The sequence below is a fragment of the Gymnodraco acuticeps genome, unplaced genomic scaffold (genome assembly GCF_902827175.1).
Source record: "Gymnodraco acuticeps unplaced genomic scaffold, fGymAcu1.1, whole genome shotgun sequence".
Lineage (NCBI taxonomy): Eukaryota > Metazoa > Chordata > Actinopteri > Perciformes > Bathydraconidae > Gymnodraco > Gymnodraco acuticeps.
Window position 1 is genome coordinate 782,399 of NW_022991569.1, and position 24,081 is coordinate 806,479.

Below are 24,081 nucleotides of genomic sequence, written 5' to 3' on the forward strand. Positions count from 1 at the left end.
AAATACACACTACCGCCGCCTGCTGGTAAGGAAAGTTATTGCCACTCACGCATGCGCAGTTCGTACGTGCTCGAGTAAAGTAACAAGTTACTTTATGTAGATAGTAACGAAGTAGTGTAATATATGACTTTTTAAAAAAAGTAATATGTAATATATTAAAAATGTTTAGTAACGACCCCATCTCTGGAGTTGGCGTTCTCTACTCTGATTTACATGAAGAACAACAGGAGGTCACCGCTCTCTGTTGAACAGGACTTGCGAGTGGCCCTCTCCTCAGCCACCAAGGATTAAAAAATTATGCGCGCCCCAACATGCACATGTATCTCACTAATTTGTAAATCGGCAAAATATTTACAATAGCACATGTTTCAATGCTGATTGCTGAAATGTTACATTTATAATTTGTAGTTCAGGACCATGGACAATGCAGCTTCCTTGCATTGACAGTTCTCTGTGCTGAATTTCTGCTGAGTTTCCTTTGCCTCATTTTTTATTTTGTGACCTGTCTAGTTTAAATGAGTGTGTTGCTGCTTTGATGAAGCCTAATTTGATAACGTTTCAAATTAATTTTTGAAATATTTCGTTAATAAATATTTCACGAGTAATATAGTTGTCTTTGTCACATTTTATTTGGCATTAGTAAATAATTATGCACATTTACAGATATTTTACATGATATGAGTGATAACACGTGTTATAAGGGCTATTTTGCACAATAGATGTGCCTTGAGATTTTTACTTGACCTTTGGTGTAAGTTTGGGAACCACTGACCTAAAGCATGCATACAAAAAGTATTAAAGATTAAAAAAATGAATTATATATATTTTTTAAGTTACACATTTTACATAATACACACCCTGTAACAGTTCTGCGGATTTAGCAATATATATATTGCACATATTGCAAATATTGCACATAGTTGGTATTTATCAACAAGAGATAGTCTGTGTTGTTTTGTGCGGGCGGGGTCTAGGGGCTGTGCTGGTTGTATAGTCTGACCGCTGGAGAAAGGACCTGCGGTATCTCTTCGTGAGACAGCGGGGGATGTGCGTCAGGTCCACCAGAACAACCTGCTGGCTCGTTGCGGATACGTAATTTCACATTTTAGCACAGTTTATTGCGCTTATACCTTGATTGTTGCCAACTATGATGCTCAACAGCTCACTTAACGGAACTTTGACGCTGGTATCAGTTTTGTTTCCCACCAATCACGGGAGTATTGTGTATAGAAAGTATTGAGTTATATTTCTCGCGCTACCTAACATCCATGAAGGCAACATGACAGAGGGGGGCCTGTCACTCAGGATGCCAAACTACTCTTTGCTAAGCCCCGCCCCCCCCCAAGCAACATCAGGGCCAAAAGTTTGAAAGCGAAAAAAAAAGATCTGAAAGTGAAAAACGATCTGAAGGTGAAAAGCAATGTGAAACCTGAAAAAACAAGATTTGAAACTGAAAAAATAAGGATTCAAATATCAAAATATGTATAAAAGGGAAATCTGAAAATAAATATTTTATTCAAAATAATTGCTGAACTGAATCAAAATAATATTCAACCTGAAAAATGATTTCAAATACTTATTTTTATTTTGAATACATCATTGTATTTTTCAAAGTTCAGGATAAAAACTTGAACTTTCAAATAAATTGTATTTTTTTGAATGATCAAAACTTATGACCCTGAAATAGCTCCATAACATTTTAGAGTGGCCTTTTATTGTGACCAGCCTAAGGCACACCTGTGCAATAATCATGCTGTCTAATCAGCATCTTGATATGCCACACCTGTGAGGTGGGATGGATTATCTCGGCAAAGGAGAAGTGCTCACTATCACAGATTTTTTCAGATTTGTGAACAATATTTGAGATAAATGGTTATTTTGTGTATATAGAAAATGTTTTAGATCTTTGAGTTCATCTCATGAAAAATGGGAGCAAAAACAAAAGTGTTGCATTTATATTTTTGTTCAGTGTATTACACAGCAAACAATAAGCATAACTTTCTCTTCAATGGAACATATTCTCCAAGGCTAATTAGCTGTTCAACAGGCAGGTTGTAATCAAACCATTACAAATATAAACATGTAATATACTCAGGGCCGCCCCTCCCTACAGGCCAATCACGCAGGCTGCATGGGGCCCCGCCTTGCGCAGGGGGCCCCGCCCAGAGGGCCTCAGCTGCTGTGCGCAGTTCTCCGTGCAGCTCTCCGCGCAGCTCTCCGCGCACCCCCCGCGAGAGTGAAAGTGAGAGGTGACAAGGGGAGCACGTTTGTAACCCGACACCGTTGCAATGAATCGACATCTGACCAATCACGGCTTTGATACGGCCACTAGTGCAGGTGAAGAGATGTCGGCGAAAAGACAGTTTCAGTCCGGCGCAAGCAAGAGGGAAAAAAAACAAAACATGAAGAACTAGAGCATCACTCGAAGGTAGGTTATTGTATGAGTCAAATGTACAACTTGCGAATGTTGTATAAGTCAAATTGCCAATTGCCATATTAAAACATCAGCTGCAATTCACGACATGAAGAAGGCAGTCTCTGCATAGCATATAGGCTAATGGAGATGCAGTTATTTCCAGCATTCTTTATTTAACATTCATTCAAGTATTTTATGCCTTGTATCTGCTAATGTACAGGAGGAAGAGTGATACACTGTCTGTCTAGTTAACTTACATAACAGTTAAAGTTTACAGCCTAACAAACATGGAGCATTTTTTATTCATTTTTATGTCAATTTGCACATTTCATGGTGATGCTCAGCCTCTCCCCTTAACTCCTGCAGTCATCATCATGTCAACCACAACACAGAGAAATACTGATAGAAATGTGTGTGTAGTTGTTGATACATTGCTGAGGGAACTACAATACAGATTTAAGAAATATCAGTTTTTGAGCATAATAAGCATGTTTTGTCTTATACTATATTACAACTATTATAATAAAATATAGTATTTATATTATTGAATTGATTATTATTAGTAGTAGAAGTAGTTAATTTGCATTAATCATATTCTAATCTTTTTGAGGCTAGTATTTGGCAGGAAATACAGACGTATTCACCTGTAAACGCTAAACACATTTACCATTTACCTCACTGTATAAAAAAGTAACTGTGTTGATAATAATAATAAACAGGAATTATATTTGCAAAGTAGCCTACTTTGTTTGCAAACATTTTTTTTCACTCCTGTCGCTTGGGGCCCCAAGTTGGCCAGGGGCGGCCCTGAATATACTGCACAGATAGCTCCTTTAACTTACAATATAACAGGTTAATATGTCATCTCAACATTAGATTGCCAACATTGTAAAACAAAACTGGAGTTATCCGCACGCAGCTAATGTCATTTCGTGAATATTGGAAAAACGATATGCCAATAATTGGGAGTAATTTGTGACATGTAAATTATCAAAAATTGTACATTCTCCGTTACCTTACGAGCTCCCCGTTGGAGCGATCGACTATTCCTTGGTAATTTAGCATCACATTGGATATGGGATGAACTTGTCCTGGAGTGGAATATTTCCCTTGGAGGAGTTTGCAAATATGTGTATATATATAATATGTATATGCATGAAAACCGCACATTTTTCAAAATGGCCGACTTTCTGGGGGGCGGGGCTAATGGAAACCATTTTGAAATGTCTGCAATTCCATGAGGAATATCTGTGCCAAGATTCATGAAGATTGGAGAAACTATATGTAACTACCACACAATAGGGGGCGCTACTGAGCTGTTTTAACAAAAGATTACGTTGTTTTTTTTTACATTCTCGAAAAGGTCGTGGGCTGTGACGTTTGTCCCAAATGTTGCCTCCGAAGCTAATTTTAGCAAATGTATGACATTTAAATCGTCAAAAATTGTACATTCTCCGTTAGCTTACGAGCTCTCCATTTGAGCGGTCGACTATTCTTTCGCAATTTAGCATCACATTGGATATGGGCTGAACTTATTCTGGATTGGAATTTTTCCAATAATTTCCCTAGGAGGAGAGAGCAAAAATGTGCTTAAAACGCAAATGGTCGACATTATGGGGGGCGGGGCTAATGAAAGCAATTTTGAAATATGTCCGCAATTCCATGAGGAATGTCTATGCCAAGATTCGGGTAGTTTGGAGAAACTATATGTGATTACCGCACAATAGGGGGCGCTACTGAGCCTTTTTTGCAAAAACGTACAATTTGTTTGTACAGTCTTGAAAAAGTCGTGAGCTCTGACGTATGTTCCAAGTTTTGCGTCCGTAGCTCATTTTAACACAAAGTTATGTGTCCGTAAGTAATTTTAACCCTTCGATTTTGAGAAAAAACTGTGTAGGTCACGCCTGAGGAAGCCCCACTGTACTCAAATTATACTACTCACGGGCAAGGCCCATAGTGCCAGGCGTTTCGGGTGTGGGTGAAAAATCGCCCCCCCCGCCTGAGACAGTATGTCCCTGCATAACGGGAGCTGCCACGGCTGCCCGCACAGCAGCTGATATATCTCCGCCAGCCAATGCAGGCCAGTGCGGAGCTATCAGGATCAGCGTGTGGCGATGCTCTCTCACTCTGGCCAGAGTCGGAGGTATTAGAGCCAGGGGTGGGAATGCGTACAGAAGGACCGGAGGCCAAGCGTGCGCGTCCACGCCTAACGGTGTGTTTAGACCGCGCATTGAAAAGAACAGCTGACACTGAGCGTTTTCTTTTGACGCGAACAGATCTACCGCGGCTCGGCCGTAACGTATCCACAACTGCCTCACAATTGTTGGATGTAGAGTCCAATCTGCATATAGTGGTGCACCTCTGGACAACAGATCTGCTCCGAGGTTCATCACCCCCGGTACGTGCGTTGCTCTCAGAGAAAGGAGACGGCCGCAGCTCCATAGTATCAGTTTGCGTGCCAGCATGTGTAACTGGAGAGAACGCAAACCCCCTTGACGGTTTATATACGATATTGTGGTCGTGTTGTCTGTCCTCACGAGGACATGATGTCCTTTGAGAAAAGGCAGAAAGCGTTTTAGGGTGAGAAACACCGCTAAAAGCTCCAGATAGTTTATATGTGACCGTTGGAGATCTCTGCTCCAGAGACCCCTCACAGGTCGACCTTCGTATATACCCCCCAGCCCGTCAGACATGCGTCTGTGGTGACCACTTTCCATGATAGGACAGCACCCATAGGTACGCCCAGTACTAGAAAAACTGGGTGCAGCCAGTGGCGCAGTGCCATTACGCATTCCACAGTGACCATCACTCTCCGTGCGCCATGACGCACAGGGTCTAGTCTGAGGGCAGCTACCCAGCGCTGAAAATCCCTCATGTGTAAGCGTCCCAGTCGTACCACCAGGATGGCTGACGCCATGAGCCCCAGCAACCGTAGACATGATCTGAAGAGAACATATTTGCGTGGCCGGAAATGAGCGAGGCAGGCCCTGAAAGCTTTCACTCTCTCCGCTGACAGGCGGGCTGTGAAGGACACTGGATTTAGGCATAAGCCCAGGAAGAGTACAGTCTGATCTGGGGACAACATGCTCTTTTCTGTGTTTAGTACGAAACTCAGGTCGAGCAGGTGTTTCACGAGGATATTCGTCTGCGTAATAGCCTCCTGCTCCGACTGTGCAAGAAGGAGCCAGTCGTCTAAATAGGTTGCCAGGCGAATGCCCTGTTGTCTCAACGGGGCGATTGCTGCCTCCGTACATCATACAAACACCCGTGGACTGAGAGACAGGCCGAAGGGAAGCAGTAACAGACACCCTGAAAAGCGAACCTCAGATATTTCCTGTGTGGATAATATATTGGGATGTGAGAATATGCGTCTTTCAGGTCGATTGATGTGAACCAATCGCCCTGACGCATGAGACGCAGCAGAGATGCGTGAGTGAGCATCCTGAACTTGTATTATCTGAGGTATTTGTTTAGAGCCCTTAAATCCAGGATAGGGCGAATTCCGTTCCCTCCCCGTTTGGGGACGAGGAAATACCTGGAATAAAAACCGCTCTGACTCTGTTCGGGGGGCACTATATTGATGGCCTTTTTTTCTAACAGCGAGAAAATCTCCTGCTCTAGAATATGGGCCGACTCTCCCCGGGCTTGTGAATGCACAATGCCCGAGAAGTGAGGGGGGGGTGACAGCGAATTGGAGTCTGTAGCCCCGTGATATCGTCCTCAACACCCAAGCTGAGCTTGTGAGCGCTTTCCACCTCTCGCTCATGAGAGTGAGAGGAGAAGTGGCCTCTGCCCTGCTGTCGGCTCTCTGTGCCTTTATTAGTTGTATTATGGGGCCCTCTAGTGTCTGAACACGATAGTACCCCTGACTGACAACCTCGGCCGACACTGCGCATGCGCGAGGTGATAATGCGTTGACAGACTCGGTTACCGTCCGCTTGTTGAGAGAGGCGACAGGTCCCCTCAGAAACGGCACAGTCACCTGACTGTTTATTGTTTTTCTTTTCATTATTTTTGACTGCGCCCTTGGCGTCAAGCCTGGAAACGACAGTGGAATATGCTTTATTGAAAAACGTGGACATGTGCTTGTGTGACTTAGACAGGCAGCAGAACCTGCTGTCTCCAACGTAAAGTCCACGTTCCCCATGGCGCGAACCGGATGTCGTTTGGACATCACACGAGGCGACGGGGAGTTGGGGGCATAGATGGCCTCCGGAAGCACAGTCCAGCGCAGAACAGGTGGAGCTGGAGAACAGGGAACTTCCAGCTCTTCCACCGAGGAGAGGAGGGAAGGCTGTCAGGCCGCTCTCTTCTCCTTCCTCGCCTGATGACCGAAGGTCTGGGCCGGCTGAGCCGGTGCAGCCGCTGACGGAGCTGGGGACTTTCTTGGCCAGCTCGTCCTCGCCTCGTGCCTGGGTGGGGGACCCAGCCGCCGCTTTGTAAGCCCGTTCGGTCATTGCTGACTGAAAACGATCTGCTTTTGTCGGCAGTGTGGGGTTCCTGTTAGACGTCGAAGACAGCCGCGGTTGGAGGTGGGCTGCAACAAGCGGCTCCATAGGAGGCATGCGAAGCAAGCCGAGTTTCTCCATGCCCTCGAAATCTAAAGAGGAAGCTCCCTGGATCGGGACTTACTGCTGAACAGACACCTCGTCTAGCAGCTCTGGAAAAACTGGGAGAAGCTGTCTTGCCATCCTCGCAGCCTGGGGCAAATTATTCCCCTTGTAGCGAGACCTGGTGGTCTTCTTTGCTACTTCAGGCCAGGGGATGTCCAGCCTGGACGCAGCGCGTTGACACAAGGCTTGCAAGTCCATGCTGAGACGGGGCGAAGCTGGCATGCTTTCGCCTGGAGGAGCAGACACAGCATCAGGCTTGGCAGCCTGAGCGGATGAGACGAAAATATCATCCTCGTCTTCGTCTGAGTCGGATAAGAGAAACTCAGAGGCACCCTCTTCGTCTTCCGCTATATAATCCAACTCCAGGACATCCTCCGCGAGCGGAACCACGGTGAGGTCCAGCTGGGAGCCCCAGCTAGCCTCAGCGCAAGGCTCAGCCTCCGCGGCGGCTACCTCCATGTCTCGGTTGCCGGCCGGAACATCGCCAGACATGAAAGGATCTCCTCCCGACAGGCTAGCTTGGCGCGCTAGCCGTCGGCGGAGGCTCTTGATGGTGAAGCGGGCACAGTGTCCGCATGAACCGGGGGCGTCGATAGCCTTCCGGGCATGTTCCAGCCCAAGGCAGGACGAGCAGACCTGGTGTGAGTCCGTGCTCGATATTTTATAACCGCAGCCGCAAAGTCGAGCCTCAGAGCCTCTGTCTCCTCTGGTGTGAGGAAGAGAAGGGTCCATCCTGGATAGCCGGAGTGCCGACTTGGAGGGACGGAACAACAACTGGTATGTTACTGTTCAATATATCAAAAACCCTTACCGTTAAAAAACGGCGGGGCAGAATGGAGTATTAACTGGTGTGTTAATATTCAAATCTAATGCGAAGCAAGTGTAGCCGGCAAGCGTCCGGCGACCGAAAGTTAGCTAAGAGTGGTTCAGTCTATGAACAGTTAAGCTAGCCAGGCTACTACAAATTTAGAGATGTGCTCCGAAGCGAGAAGAGGTGTTTGAATGACGCTGCGTCGTAGCGCAAGCTACTTAAAGGGTGGTCGGATTCCCTGACGTGGTCGCAGGGCCGCCCCTCCCTACAGGCCAATCACGCAGGCTGCATGGGGCCCCGCCTTGCGCAGGGGGCCCCGCCCAGAGGGCCTCAGCTGCCGTGCGCAGTTCTCCGCTCAGTTCTCCACGCACCCCCCGCGAGAGTGAGAGGTGACAAGGGGAGCACGTCTGTAACCCGACACCGTTGCAATGAATCGACATCTGACCAATCACGGCTTTGATACGGCCACTAGTGCAGGTGAAGAGATGTCGGTGAAAAGACAGTTTCAGTCCGGCACAAGCAAGAGAGAAAAAAAAAAAAACATGAAGAAACTAGAGCATCACTCGAAGGTGGGTTATTGTATGAGTCAAATGTACAACTTGCGAATGTTGTATAAGTCAAATTGCCAATTGCCATAAACATCAGCTACAATTCACGACATGAAGAAGGCAGTCTCTGCATAGCATACAGGCTAATGGAGATGCAGTTATTTCCAGCATTATTTATTTACCATTCATTCAAGTATGTTATGCCTTTTATCTGCTAATGTACAGGAGGAAGAGTGATACACTGTCTGTCTAGTTGGCTTACATAACAGTTAAAGTTTACAGCCTAAAAAACATGGAGCATTTTTTCCCCTTTTATTCATTTTTATGTCAATTTGCACATTTCATGGTGATGCTCAGCCTCTCCCCTTAACTCCTAAGTCATCATCATGTCAACCACAACACAGAGATATACTGATAGAAATGTGTATGTAGTTGTTGATACATTGCTGACAGAGGGAACTACATTTGAATACAGATTTAAGAAATATCAGTTTTTGAGCATGTCATAAGCATGTTTTGTCTTGACTATATTACAACTATATTATAATAAAATAATATAGTATTTATATTATTGAATTGATGATGATTATTATTATTATTAGTAGAAGTAGTTTATTTGCATTAACTATATTTTAATCTTTTTGAGGCTAGTATTTGGCTAAGATCAGCTAAGATAAGATAACTTTAACAAGATGCCTATGTGCTTAGTACCAGGTTGTTATCATACCAGCAATGGGTGTCACTACCCGATCTGCAGCTCTGCCCGATCTGCAGTGCGCATGTGCGAAATAGTCCGCCATATTGGACAACTCCGGATGGGAACCCAAGTAGGACAACATTGACACAGTGGCTTTTGGCAAAGCTCAAAAGGAAAACTCGAGAGTGATGAGTTATTGTTATTACAACGTGACTTCACTATTATTTAACAACTGTTTTTATTGGGTTCTTTTATTTGGGGTTAAGTACATTGTCAGAACAAGTGAGAAATGAATTTAACTTCTGTTAGACAGCTATCATACTGAATACATATTTACTGTGAATGTATGCAAAAATGTATGGCATGTTAAATGAATTTCTCACTTGTTCTGACAATGTACTTATCCCCAAATAAAAGAACTAGGGCTGTCAAACGATTACAATTTTTAATCAGATTAATCACAGCTTAAAAATTTATGAATCATGATTAATCACCATTCGAACTATGTCCAAAATATGCCATTTCTTTATGTATATTGTTGTGGGAATGGAAAGATAAATGAAAGAAGGCGGATATATCCATTTAACATACAGTATCTATGTTTATTATAAAAAATGTCTGTGTGTCAAAATGAAAGACAGCCCACACACCTATCAATCATCAAACCGTGGGGTCTTAATTCATTACGTGTTGATTTCTATCAACGGGGGAGTACTTCAGGGGGGGCGGATAGTGGAGTACTTCGTGACCACAGAGTGTGAACGTTGTGATCAGCTGTTTTAGCGCAGTTCTCCAGTGAAGGGGGGCAGTCTCCCTCCGCAGCCGGTTGGCGTAGTTTTGGCACAATTCCGTTGAACAGACCGACGTTAACAGCAGCCCTGTCTGTGCACACGGAGACCGACTCTGTCGTCCGGTGATCTAACCGCCTTCTGGAAAAGCTTCACAAGTACGTCGGTACGCAAATGCGCTTTGTGACACAAGTGACGGTACGCATTTCAGATTACGCACATAACCTGCGTACCAGTTATGTGCACTCCTGTACTACAGCAAAAGTATTCTCCGTCGGGACTTCCTGCAACAACACCACGCCGTTATCTTGATTCTGATTGGCCAGAAGACATTATCAAATATGTTCTATTGAGAAGAGGATCACTACGTGACAAAAGTTTTCAAAACCGTTTCTGGTCTTCGGTATTTCCAGACAAGTGGCTCCTGAAATCAATCTTACTAACTGCTGTCTGTGCAATTTACTCCGCGCGAGTTGGCAGACTTTATTTTTGCTTACTTTAACATCATTTTTCATGGTGGGGCTAAGCCATTTCTTGGTATGGGTGTAGCCTACCCCAGCCATACCCTGGCGCTGCCACTGGTGGGATGTAAGGGGCGGGCCATTCTGCATTATGCGTTAAATGCGTTAAATATTTTAACGCAATTAATTCAAAAAATTAATTACCGCCGTTAACGCGATAATTTTGACAGCATTACAAATAACCCAATAAAAATAGTTGTTAAATAATAGTGAAGTCACGTTGTAATAACAATAACTCATCTCTCTCGAGTTTTCCTTTTGAGCTTTGCCAAAAGCCACTGTGTCAATGTTGTCCTACTTGGGTTCCCATCCGGAGTTGTCCAATATGGCGGACCATCTCGCACATGCGCACTGCAGATCGGGCAGAGCTGCAGATCGGGTAGTGACAATGGGTCTTGCTCGTTCTTTCGCTTCTCGTCTGATGAAAGGACCAGGAGTGGCTGGATCAAGTTAGCTAGCACGTTAGTTAGCATTACAGCCTTGTCATTTTTATTAGCCTTAATATGAAGTAACATTAAGTAACCCAAAATGTTAAACAGTAAGAGTAGTAGTCATATTTCGTGAACCCTTTGAAGAGTACTGTCACCGGTGTGATCATTCTATAATACACAATTTAAGGCCGGGGGAGAAATGCTAACGTTAACGCTACATTAGCATCTGCGATCTTTTCGATTTCATGCTATCTGCACAAATGGTTGACATTAAACATTAAAAAGACCAGGCAGTTCAGAGAGAATCAAATGAAGGCAGGCAGGCAGACAATCGTTTTGTTGACAAGACAGTAGTGACGGTCATCTTGGTGACGTGTGTTGTTCTGCGAGACCAGATATGTAGTTCATTGAGCGTTTCACACAAACAAATGTGTTACTTCAGTTTTACGACACTTTTTTTTTTTTGACTTGCAAAATTATCTTTTAAATTGACAAACATCATATGTGTAACTCGTGGAACAATCCAAACGGGATCGAAAGATAATCTTTCTCTCTCCATTGACTTCAATACATCATTTTCGATATAAGGTCCCATGGACGTCCACCGGAAGGGGAGGGACTTCGCCACTCTATCCAGAATGTAAAATGTTTTCACCAGTCCTGGCAGCTGTGTAAAATGTCGCTACATGAATGGCGTTGTAAAGCCCTGGAAAACAGGTTGAATGCGCAGACCAATAATTATAAGAATAATAGTTCTGCGAATAACAATAGTTCTTCGCACAGGCAATTTATCATAGGCATACATGCTAATGTACTGTACTTAAGGGGAGATTGACACTAAAGGTGAATACAGTAACATGTGTATCTAATAACGTCATCACAATCGCAAAACATTGATATGCAAATTATGCATTAACTAGGCCTAATTAAAATGCACTAATTTGCATGCAGTTACCAAGGCATTGCAGGTGAAAAGGATAAAACAAAAAACATATCACCTCACAACTTCCCCAGATAGTTACTTACCTCAAGTCAGTATTTTCCCCTGAAATGCTATGTTTAAATATGCAGATTAGCTTTAAATCTATAGATTAATTCAGACATGCAGTAAAACAAACACCATTTATATGTGTTTTTTGGAAGTTTTTTTTCCATTAGAGTGAAAGAAAACATGGAAGCAAAATAACCCAATTTACAAGTACATGAAAAAATGATATTTTTGCCTGTAATGTCCTTAAACAGTAACTTCATCATTTCGATTTTTGGCTGCTCATTTAAAAACTATTAATTTTACTAGTTTGTTGTCTGCTCTTATGCTTAGTGAATACTAAAGAAAACCATTGTCTCTGTGTTAGCTGATCATTTTGTAGAATTCTGTTGAGTATTAAAGGACCCATGTCATGCTTTTCTGGTTAGTACCCGTACCCCTTGTGTGTTATGAAGGTTTTTATGCATGTAAACGGTGTGCAGAGTCAAAACCCTCAAAGTACACCCTGTAGCGAGTAAAACTCTAAAACAGAAAATACCTCCCCAAAACGCCTCGTTGGAGATACGTCATTGTCCATTTGATTCTTCCGGGTACGCATGATGTCAACCGTACCCGGAACGAAATGGACCAATCCGTGGAGCCGTTACGTTACGTCCGCGGAGCCGTTACGTTAAGCCCCCGCTGATTGGTCCAAATTGACCAATCCACGGACTTCCTCACACACTCAGTGCAGGCAGCTCTGCTGATCTCTCCTCCCTGGCTGCAGGCTGATAACAGACAGTTGGGATCGCGGCGAAATTCTCTCTGCAGACCCATTCTCTCTGCAGACCCATTCTCTCTGCAGACCCATTCTCTCTGCAGACCCATTCTCTCTGCAGACCCATTCTCTCTACAGACCCATTCTCTCTGCAGACCCATTCTCACAGCGTTTATCAACCTTTTTCTTACTCAATATCAAGCCACACTTATTGTTTTTACTTTGGCTGTGACTTTGTGTGTGCTCAGGATGAGTTTGGCTGTGTTTCGATGTGTATCGCTAAACAAGGAAACCACACCTCCACTGAGCTCAGTGCGATTCTCAACGTCCCGACCAATCAGAGCACACTGTGCTCACAGGAAGGGTGGGGGCTGGAGCTATTGGAGCTACAACTAGCCGTTAAAGGCAGAGAGTGAAATTCAGTGAATACACGTAGTTTACAGAGATGCTGTATGAGAAACCAATGTGAGTTTGGAACATTGCACAATATAAATCTATTCTAGTAGACCTCAACAAGGGAATTATGATCAGTGGAAATGGCCATGACATGGGATCTTTAAACAATTGCGTGAGTGTAAGGGTATTTAAATAAATTGGTCAGTAAGTGAGAGATGTGCAACTATATTTAACTTTTTGTTTTACATTTTTTTTTTATAAATGATTATGGGATGTGGCCTTTTTCTCACTTGAGCTCCCGCCCCCCAAAATGTCTGTGCATGTCCCTGGAACCGGATGACTTCGGGGCCCCGCATGTTGCCCCTTTCACACCAACGCGGTTCCAGGGCCGGTTCGGAGCTTGAGCCTGATAAGCACAGTTTTTTCCTGTTCACGCTGCAGCGGAGCCGGCTCTTTTCCCAGAAAACCGGTTCTTACCAAACTCGAAAACATTGTCGGCCTAGTGGCAAAAACCACATGCATCACGCTTACGTCGGAGGGGAGCGAGATTAACCTGAGCTAACAGTTTATGGAGAGTACCGCAAATAAAAGTTGATACAAGCAGTAGCGCTGAGCAAAGTGACTAGAACGCAACCACACACTTTAAAAAAAATCACACTTCATTCAAGTCAGGCAACACTAACCAGGCTTCGTGTGATTCTGTTTATTCGTACCTTACTTTGACCATCCGTTTGCTTTTGTGTCGCTGTGATGCCAAACAGCGTCAATTCAGACTGACACACATTCACTTATGGGGAATTGGGGATATTTATCAGCTGCTTGTGTGACAGTCAGACAGTGAATACTTTACAGCGGCCGCTGCTGTGAGTTAACGGGAGAATAAACTCCAGTGGACGAGCAGCACTGCAGCGGTCGGTAAATGCAGCTGAAACACATTAATAAACAATTAAAAGTATAAGGTTGGAGAAGTAGTTATTTAATTTAATCTGGCTTCGTATGATTAAAAGTAACACGATCATCAACCTGACGCAGTCCCCCATTGTTGTTGTTGTGAGCGAAGCACGGAGCTAGAACGGGAGCTGCATTGGTGTGAAAGGGGCAACAGTCACAGACTATGGCTGTGACTTGTGTGTGACTGACCCGAGCTTGCGCCTCGTCATTCCGAGGTGAAAATCCACAGGTGAAAATTACTTTAGCGACACATTCATTGCAAGAAGTGTAGCAAAAGTCAAGGCAGCAGATTCGTCGATGTATACTGCCACAGAGCAGATTCGTCAAGTTGTAGTGACTGATTTGAGAGGTTGTAATAACCAAGTTGCAGCTGTAATGGAAAATATATTTAAAAAATATATATTTTTCTGCAAGTGAACATTTCATGACGAGGTTCATTTTTTTTGTACAAGCTACAAAACTTTTTTTTTCAAGTGGAAATGTATGTACACAAGCACAGATTTTTTTTTCTGCAAGTGCTCACATCAGGTTTTACAAGCTCTCGCATTTTGCACCATATCTACCTTCATACGTAGCACCCGCCGGCCGGGACTATGGGGCTTAACAGGTTAAAAGTGTACATGAACATAGTAATTGAGTAAATGTACCTGATTACATTCTACCCCTGGTAAAGAGGACACTGACAGTACTAGGGATTGAAAGTACATCATGGATTTAAGAATTATAGCCCATAACAAGGTTGTATAGCTTACACATTCCTCTCTACATTAAGTTGAAGGTTTTCTATATTCTGTTTGTAATGAGAATTCTCAACATGTAATTGCTTTGAAAGTACAAGCATCCCTGTTCTTGAAAGGGCCAGCTGTCTAACCTAATCACACATATGGAACCGAAAAGTTTGCAAGGCAACATGTTTGGAGGGATTACTTTGTGGAGGAAACTTTTTTTAGCTGAGTGATTGGTGAGAAGCAGAGTGTAACAGATGATAAGAGGATAAAACAGAGTTTCTCCATATTTAGAAGACAGATGAATGGCAGAAAAAAGGTTTCTTCTGAAGGGAAAAAAGGTAATCTTACCTGCATTTACTCACAGTAAACGTAATGCCCTCTCTACTTATATTTTCAGCACCTCATAAATTAAGACTAGATCAAGCGACTCTTCAGTGCAAAAATCCATCAGTGATGTCTGGGATAATCATGTGTGTTGGACAGAATGGTGAGCAAACAATAAATCCACAAATTCTAAACCAGCCGATGAATGTCCTGGCCAATGGACAAACGGACTATCAAATATCATACAGTATAAAATACTTTGCTCGAGCACAAACAAGAACCATGAACACAGAAGAACAAAAGCAACAGGGGCATAACAACAAGACTACACATCTAGTGATGATGACAAGAGAAGAATGAAGCGATAAAAGCCAGTGTTAGCAAAATAAACACATTTAAAGGGTGAAAAGGAATGAGAGAAATACATGGAAACACCCCAACTACTAAAGCCAAATGATTTTGGACCCCTGATGAATAACATTCTCACCAGTAGGGCTTTCTAGTCCCGCGGCTGCAGTGTCTCCTCCTCCCCCGAGAGGGGCAGTAGCAGTGGTAGTACTGTTTGCAGTACCAGTGTACTTCTTCCGACCACTGTACTCAGTGCTGCTCTCGTCGTCCAGGACTGTGGTGGCTCCTGACTGGATTCCTGAGTCTGAAGCGTAGTAGGTCTGCTGCCATTCTGCCACCTTCACCACACTGTCCGCCTCCGTCACTGCAGGGAACAACACGTGACTCTCATCAGTACTAATACAACTACTACTCTATTGCTACTTATACTACTGCTACTACTGCTGCTATAGCTAACCTACTAATGGGACGGAATAGCTCAATCTGTAGGGACCCTATCTCTGGAACCAAAGGGTTGGCAAACGACCAAAATATAGAGTGGAGCTGAAGAGGTGCCAGTCCTTGCCGAGGTGTCCTTAAGCAAGGCAGCAAACCCTCACCGCTCTATGACGCCAACCATTGGCAGCCTCTCCACTCTGACACCTCTCCACTCATGCATGAAGTAAAGGTCCTGTTTGTTCATGTGTAGTGTATGTATTATGTAATGAAAATAAAACCAGATAGAAAAATGTAGTTTCGTTGAGAGGATTAATACAATTACATTTAACCTTAATATTACTGCTACTGCTTCAGCTGCCCTACTACTTCTATTACTTTGAGTGGTACTAAAGTGACAGCTACTGCTACAGCCTTGCTACTGCTACAGCAACTACTTCAAGCTCATGCAGGTGTGTGTTGTTAATCTAATTACCACAGTAAACTGTGTGTAAAGCTGTTTTCAATGCATTGAATGTCTCCTGGGTTAAAAACCCATTGTAGCCAACTACAATGGGTTGGTTAATAAGTATAACACTACCAATTACTCTGCATTTTAGCCGGTTGATTAGGATTTGTGGTCGGCATTGAATCACAGTAATGTGCACAATAGAGATATGAAGTGTGAATAAAATATGAACTGTTCTTAAAGTTTTGGTCCTGTTATCATCTGAAAGTAATCAAACCGATTAATATTAAAGAGTCAGAAGTAATCTGTTTTTGCTTTTGATAGGAAATATTATTATTCTGGTTAAACTTTTAAAAATAATGGAAATATTTGGCTGCAGTGGTGACAGAACACTTACTTTGCATGGACATCATCTCCACCCAATGGTACCTTCACTGACTTCTGACCTGCAGAGAAAGAGAGGAAATATTATGTCTGCAAACAGGATCGCCCACAGACTCAAACTAATCCTTCTCTGGAGGATTAAGGCTTTAATCACAATATTCTGCAAATCATGTTAAAGAATTAGTTATTCTCCCATTCCTCCAAGAATTACAACTATATACTTTGCAGTGCATCATGGGGGTAATCGTGCTTTTGCACAGATGAGCTTCCACTCACATGTGCACCATTTCACTTATCATTTCATTTACTTCAAAGTGTACACTTTTGTCTTTAAATACATGTTTTGCACAAAAACTTAAGACAGCTTTTACAAACTAAACTTTACTGTGTATATACACTCTTAAAAATGCTGGGTTATTTCTATAAACACATTGCTGGGTTGATTTGGCTGGGTCATAATTATGGGTTATTTGGGTACTGTAAACACACTGGTGGGTTGTTCATGCTGGGTCAAAGGGGTTATTAGGGCTTCAATTGCAGTTGAACACCTGCCTGGGTTATTTTTAACCCAGAGGTTGCTTTATTCATTTTCCCACTTCTGAATCATTCTGGAATCATCTTTTTCAAAACACAAGGTATGTAACCTATATTTTACCTATATTTATATAATTATACAATTCTGTAACCTATATTTTTTTAATGAGTTGTGATAACAGTTCAATAGGGATCTTTAGGCATTTAACAGACTGTGCAAAGTATAACATTAGCAGTTAACGTCGGCTAAAAATGTTTTACAATGAGTGAAAGAGCCTTGAATTTACGTTGTGATGCGATGAATTATTATTTTACAAAGACGTGTGTTCTACTAGTAGCTATAAATGGGTCTGAACTATAGCTTTGGATTTGTGTGCAAAAGTATTAGATGTACAATAAGGCAGTATAAATCAGATGGCTTTTACGTCACAACTCTCTTTCCCAGCATGCAGCTCGGGCGCGGGCTTTCACACATACGGACAGACAGACGACAAAGAAGCTCATTGATGTAGGTAAGTTTAGGTTACTAGAGTTATTTATTAATTACATTAATCATTAAAGTTAGCTACTATTGAAGTTATTTTTAGGAGTGAGTGACCGGAGTCACCGAACCACATAATGTAACATTTTAGTTCCCTGCCATCGACGTGTTACCATAGGTTAGCTTAGCTTAGCATAGCACACCAACCAGCTAGGTCGTGTCAGGGGCAAATAATAATAATTCGTGAATGATTAAAATGTCTTCATGGAGAGATTTGGCAGACCCCCTGTAGTAACTGTACATTAGTAGCTTGGTACCTTACAATAAATGTTAAAACATTGCACAGTTTTGTGAAAATCTAATGTACTTAATCTGATTTGATTCTAGTAGAGGGTTTCACCATGTACACGTTTGTCACAGAGACGTTGACTGCATGGCAGCTTGAGAACTTGATTGACACATTTAAAGGTAAGTTAATTTTTATTGAGACAATGTTGAGATGTTACTATTAAATATTTTGTTATATATTAAAAAGAGCAAGGTAGGGCTGCAACAAACAACTAATTTGATAATCGATTAATCTATCGATTAATGAAACGATTAATCGACTATTCGGACTATTACTGTATGCCTTGCACAATTTCTCAAATGCTCTTATTTAGCCATCAACTTTTAGATTTAGCTTGAGGTTGTTTTAGGCATGTGGAAACTAACAATGAAGACAATAAATATGAATACTTGATTCAAAAATACATATATTATTAAATTAACTAAACACATTTTGAACAAAATTAACATTGCTTTTAATTTAAATTAAATAAATAATATTTCACATCAAAAGAAACAACAGTGTTTTAACAAATCGTATTAAATAATCTGATGACAGAACTGTAAACAGAATAGCTGAAACTTTAACAAACTAAATAACTCAGTTTCCTCTAATAAATAAAATAGCTTTTGAAAATGTGTGCATCTTAAAGTGCTTAATTTTAGATAAATAAAATAAAGTGTAGCAGCAGCTTGAGAGTCCCTTTTTCTTTGTTAACCGTTTCACATCATGACTTAACAGTTTCAGACGATTATAGAACAATATCAGTCTTTACACATCATAACAATTGAACAGTTTTAAAGTTTCTCTTTCTTTCCCTCTTATATTGCAGTCCCTCACTCACTTTTTTTAAATTCAGTGTGAGAATTGAGCTGGAGCTTGTTCTGCCAGGAGTTTGTAAATCTGGGCTGACATGGAGTCAGGGCCATTCTCATACACATGCAGGTGCTCATCGGTTACAGTGATGCAAACACAGGTATGGTGAAAAAAGAGAGAACTATTCGAAGCAGGAAAAAAACAGCGTAATATACCATCTGACAAAGGCCTGTGCTATAATGCTACAATTAACTGGCTATTTATAATATACTCAGATCAATAGGAGACAGAGATGTTAAGTCATAAATGAGTGAGCCGCATATGAATTATTCTGTGAACATACACTTTCAAACAGATGAGATAAGAAATGTCAGTAAAGTAAATGTACAATGTTGCTGTCCAACACTGGCTATCACACACCTTCAACAACAACCAAGGAGTGCATGCGGTGAACAGCAGAACTCAAATGCACTTTAAAAGCGCATCACAATTCAGTGCATAATTCATGGATTTGAATCGTCATATATTTGTAACAATGATTACTGTCTCATCTCATCGTTCTTTGACAAACTTCTACTGTCTATTTTAACAGGCCATCCACAGACACAAAGAAAGCCCTTGCCGTGGCATTGGTGTATGAATTCCCTTGCCTTTTGGATGGTACAGGCAGTGGCTATGTAAGTTAATCAATCAACACATAAAGGAGAACACTCCATACACACACACCTAAAAGAAATGTGCTCAAACGTTTTTCCTAGTGCACAGTCACACGCACATTTTTGGATTGCTCCTTAAAATCCCATGTAACCATCTTCATGGTTTACGCCAGGCCAATTTAATCTGAATCTAATTTTCTCTTTTACAGGGAGCTTGGTACACACCTGGCCGAAATCACAAACCTGCTACAGGTTTCCTGGAGGAGCGCTTGAGGAACGTCAGGAAGCACATGAGAATGCTGAAACGACCACGCCACCAAGAACAACAGAAGGAACAGACCGTCCCCAGTACACCAGGTAATACTAATAACCAATATTAATTATCCCCGCCAGGCTAGAATAGACAAATGCAAGGGATTATATTTTAGGTGACTCTTCTGTCCATCCATCTTCTAAAAGCTATTCTCAGGCACCGCTGGACCGATTGGCGACTTTTCACACACTCTCCAAGTAGGCCAGAACCCCAAATGTTTGAAATCAGCTATAATGAATCTGAGGACCTCTGTACTTATCATTCAACAGAATATGATGTGCCTCCTGAAAAACTTCTAGAAATGGTTGAATGGATGAAGGTCAATAGGTATCCAGTATCCCAAGTTGAGGACTACATGAATCAAACAGCTCTACATAGAGGCAAGGGGATTTGCAGCAATGGATCTAAAAGCCTCCCGGAAATCTTGACTGAGTTCCCTAGGCTTTTAGACAATCCTGGCATGGTAAGAAATTATTTTGCTATTGCGGTTTTGTCTATTTGAATGATACTCTATTTGTGTTAGGATTTGAGGTAAGGCAGGACCCAAATGCAGATTGAGGAAAAGCGGGTTTCAAAGTGTAACAAAAGGCGAGCTTTAATTACAAAAAGTTGTTGACAATGAAAAAACAAAACAAAACCATGAATCCATAAACAGGTAGCACAAGGTAGCATCCAGCCAAAAACAACAGTGACAAACATGGAGGGTGACAGGAAAGACAATGAACCGACAAGGAACACAGGGGAAGACAAGACTAAATTGTATTGTCATACTGATATTTCGTACAAACTGTGAAGTCCACTGAGACAAATGTAACATTTGTGATATTGGGCTATATAAATAAACATTCATTGATAGATTGATTGATTGATTAAATACAAAGAGGGGTAATCACAGGGCAAGACACAGGGAGGGAATGCAGAAACACAAAGGCAATAGGTGAACACAATCAGACACAGGAGGGAAAACACAGGAAGGAAGCAAAGACACAGGTGAGGAGGGAGGAGAAAACACAGGCACAAGGTGAACACAATTGGGTTATCAGGCAGGAGGGAACACAGAGACAGGAAGCAACAGACAAGACGGGGGGGGGGTGAACACTTTTCAAAATAAAACAGGAAACCAAAAACAGATCTAGACAAGACAAAACACAACACAGACAGATCGTGACAATTTCACTGATACTCTGCAATGCACTACAAGTTTATGTTTAACCACTTAGACCCTACAGTATATACTTTGTAATAATTTACCTGTTGAAGTGGGTAAGGGTAGATAGCCCCCATTGTTCTGTGACCTGTCAGTCATCAAACCGGGAGTCATATTTCATTATGTGTTCATTTTTATCTGAAGTTCTACCCATGGATGTATAAAGAATAGTTCTACTGCAAAGTGGGGACTTCCGGCTACAATCTTGATTCTGATTGGCCAGAAGACTCGAAAAAACATCAGCAAAGATGTTTCATTGAGAAGATGATCACTACGTGACAGAAGTTTTCAAAACCGTTTATGGTCTCCGGTACTTTCAGTCCAACGCCTACTGCATGCACAGTGTTAGAAAATCGGGTCTTCAAAATAAAAGTTTGACTTTTCCCCCCAAAAAATAAAAATAAATGTTTTTTTTTTCACTCACACATCTGCGACCCATTCGAAACGGGTCCGCGACCCACTTTGCCCCCCCCCCCCCCCCCCCCCCCCCCTCCCTGTGAGCACAGTGTGCTCCGATTGGTCCCGTCGGGACGTTGTGAATCGCGCTGAGCTCCGTGGAGGTGTGATTTCCTTGTTTAGCGATACACAGCCAAACTCAACCTGAACACACACAAAGTTACAGCCGAAGTAAAAACAATAAGTGTGGCTTGATATTGAGTAAGAAAAAGGTTGATAAACGCTGTGAGAATGGGTCTGCAGAGAGAATTTCGCCGCGATCCCAACTGTCTATTATCAGCCTGCAGCCAGGGAGGAGAAATCAGCAGAGCTGCCTGCACCGAGTGTGTGAGGAAGTCATGGATTGGTCAATTTGGACCAATCAGCGGGGGCTTAACGTAACGGCTCCGCGGACGTAGTGTAACGGCTCCACGGATTGGCCCATTTGGTTCCAGCTACCGCATGACCGTATCGCGTCATAGTTCTGGGCGTGGCTACTGGGTGCTTCTACGACACAGCACCCAGGAAGTAAAAAATGGACAATGACGTTTCACCAACGAGGCGTTTTGGGGAGGTATTTTCTGTTTTAGAGTTTTACTTGCTACAGGGTGTACTTTGAGGGTTTTGACTCTGCACACCGCTTACATGCATAAAAACCTTCATAACACACAAGGGGACGGGTAATAACCGGAAAAGCATGACATGTCTCCTTTAAAACATGTTTGATTAACTTTTGGTTCACATTTCAATAAATTGTATTTGTATTTGCACTCCTTTCGTCCATTATTCTTACTGAAAATGTTAGATTACACATTCACATCTGACTGAAGATTGGCCCCATTTATTTGTGACGTTGCAAACTCTGCGGTACAAGGCACAAGTGATGTGAAGCTCATAAAGCGAGGCAAATAGAAATAATCAGCTGATGGAGTGTAGATGTGGAAATAGCTGCATTCGATCAGCTGACTGTGTTTTCACAATAAAAGTAGTTTCTTAGTAAATGTCCTGTACTGGTCTTAAAATCTAACAACAGCTTTTAATGTTCCTCTTGGATGTTCTTCTTGACCCTCAGAGAAGGAGAAAATGTCGTGTCTTTCAGGCATGTCCTTTCCTAACAAAAATGACAGGAAACATAAAACATATTATTGCAGAACAAGTGTGTTATTTATGAAAGTGGTGTGTTTGTGTTTTTAGGGGCTGTAGATATAATTATTTTGTAATTGTAATGTTTTTTTTTTATTTCAACAGTGAGCTACAAAGACAATCAGATTATAAATGAACAGTATGAAGTTCATCAACATTGAAATGTTATTATCAAAATAATATTTAACTGTTATCAAAACGTAGTGCAACTGTAGAAGCTTGCTCTGTTGTCTCACTGAAAGAATAACTTTTACCACGTTTTTTACATACAATATTGAGAGATACATAGTAGCAGTTCTCACTATGTGTTAAATATATTTGCCTTCAATACATTACATTAGAAAGCTGACAAAATCATATTGCTTTTTAACATCTAAATGTAACTTTTTGCATGGAAAAAACCCTCAACTTCACTGATGTGTAGGTGATCTAGTATTTAGTATTGTTTAATGGAATGTATATCAGTGTATTCAAGTCAATACTTCATTCATTTAAACCAATATCTTTCTTGATTCTTTGTACAGTAAGAAAATAGTTTTTATACCTGTGCTGAAGTTCACTGCTGTGAGGAGTCCAGTTCTGTCTCTCACTCTCTGGTCCAGCCTGTCTGCATCACCTGGACACCTTAAACAAACAGATATATATGTAAAGTACCATGTGTACAAACAATATAACTGATTATCTTCTGTTGAACATGTTGGATTGTGTATTGTCCGAGTCAGGGTCCTTTTTATTTTACTGTAACTTTGGAAGTTGTGTTACCAATGCTTACTGTTTATTTGATACCCATTTGGTAATGCAATTAATCAAAACAACAAGGTTTGGGTTCGTTCTTCAGATGACTGTGACGTTAACGTGTAAGCTCAATAATGAACTCCAGCTCAACCAACCATATTGTAATATCCAAGTAATCATCTTGAAATATGACATTAATAATTGTAATATACACACATCTTATTGTGAGGTTGATTTCACATACACTACTTCGACATTAGCTTGTCTACATACTTGAGCATAGCCAATTTAAATTAACCTTAGCGATACATACAGTTCCTACCTACATAATAAAATATCTCTAAGTTACAAGGATGACCTTATTTTATCAACTTCAAACAGAAGCCGTTTGTTCTACAGTAGTATCCCACTTAACGTTTAACACTTGTCTATTTCGTTTTAACCTTTATATATACAGTCTATGATTTTAACTTGGCGGCTACGATTAGCATCGTTAGCACCGATGTAGCTACCACTAGCTTACACGCTAACCCTAACATTAATTACGTAGCTGATTAAAATAATTAACACATAAATAAGTACTCGATTTTCACTTACCGCAAAACCGCATTCATGCACCGTCTGTTTCAACCGCAGAGCGAGTCACAATAGTCCGATATATAAGCATGAAGAACAAACAAACACGGCCGGTTTCAAGTTGTGTTTCCTGGATGAGCTGAGCAGGCAAAGTCCCTGTAGCTAGCTTCACGGAGCAGCTGGCAGCAGGGGCGGTTCTAGGGGGGGGGCAGTTTTCCCCTAACACTGACCTCTGACCCCCCTGTGGCCCCCCTAAAAATGAAAAGTGAAAAA

The 24,081-nt window shown here is 41.9% G+C and overlaps 1 protein-coding gene and 1 long non-coding RNA gene across 3 annotated transcripts in view; one reads left to right on the forward strand and one right to left on the reverse strand.

Moving 5' to 3' along the window:
- Positions 1-16,844, reverse strand: part of LOC117533591 (junction plakoglobin-like) — a 133,442-nt gene extending 116,598 nt beyond the window's left edge. The window contains exons 1-2 of the mRNA XM_034197416.1: positions 16,598-16,844; positions 15,457-15,681 (exon numbers count right to left, since the gene is read on the reverse strand). Coding sequence (XP_034053307.1) covers positions 15,457-15,681; positions 16,598-16,613 — 241 coding nt within the window. The 5' untranslated portion in view covers positions 16,614-16,844. The remainder of the gene's footprint in view (positions 1-15,456; positions 15,682-16,597) is intronic.
- A 1,161-nt stretch (positions 16,845-18,005) lies between these two features.
- LOC117533579 lies at positions 18,006-20,108 on the forward strand. 2 transcript variants are annotated; one of them, XR_004567075.1, is made up of 4 exons: positions 18,006-18,067; positions 19,336-19,420; positions 19,609-19,756; positions 19,982-20,108. It is a non-coding gene; the product is annotated as an uncharacterized LOC117533579 (long non-coding RNA). The 2 variants fall into 2 exon arrangements; XR_004567074.1 differs by lacking the exon at positions 18,006-18,067 and having other exon boundaries at positions 19,293-19,420.
- The last annotated feature ends 3,973 nt before the right edge of the window (positions 20,109-24,081 follow it).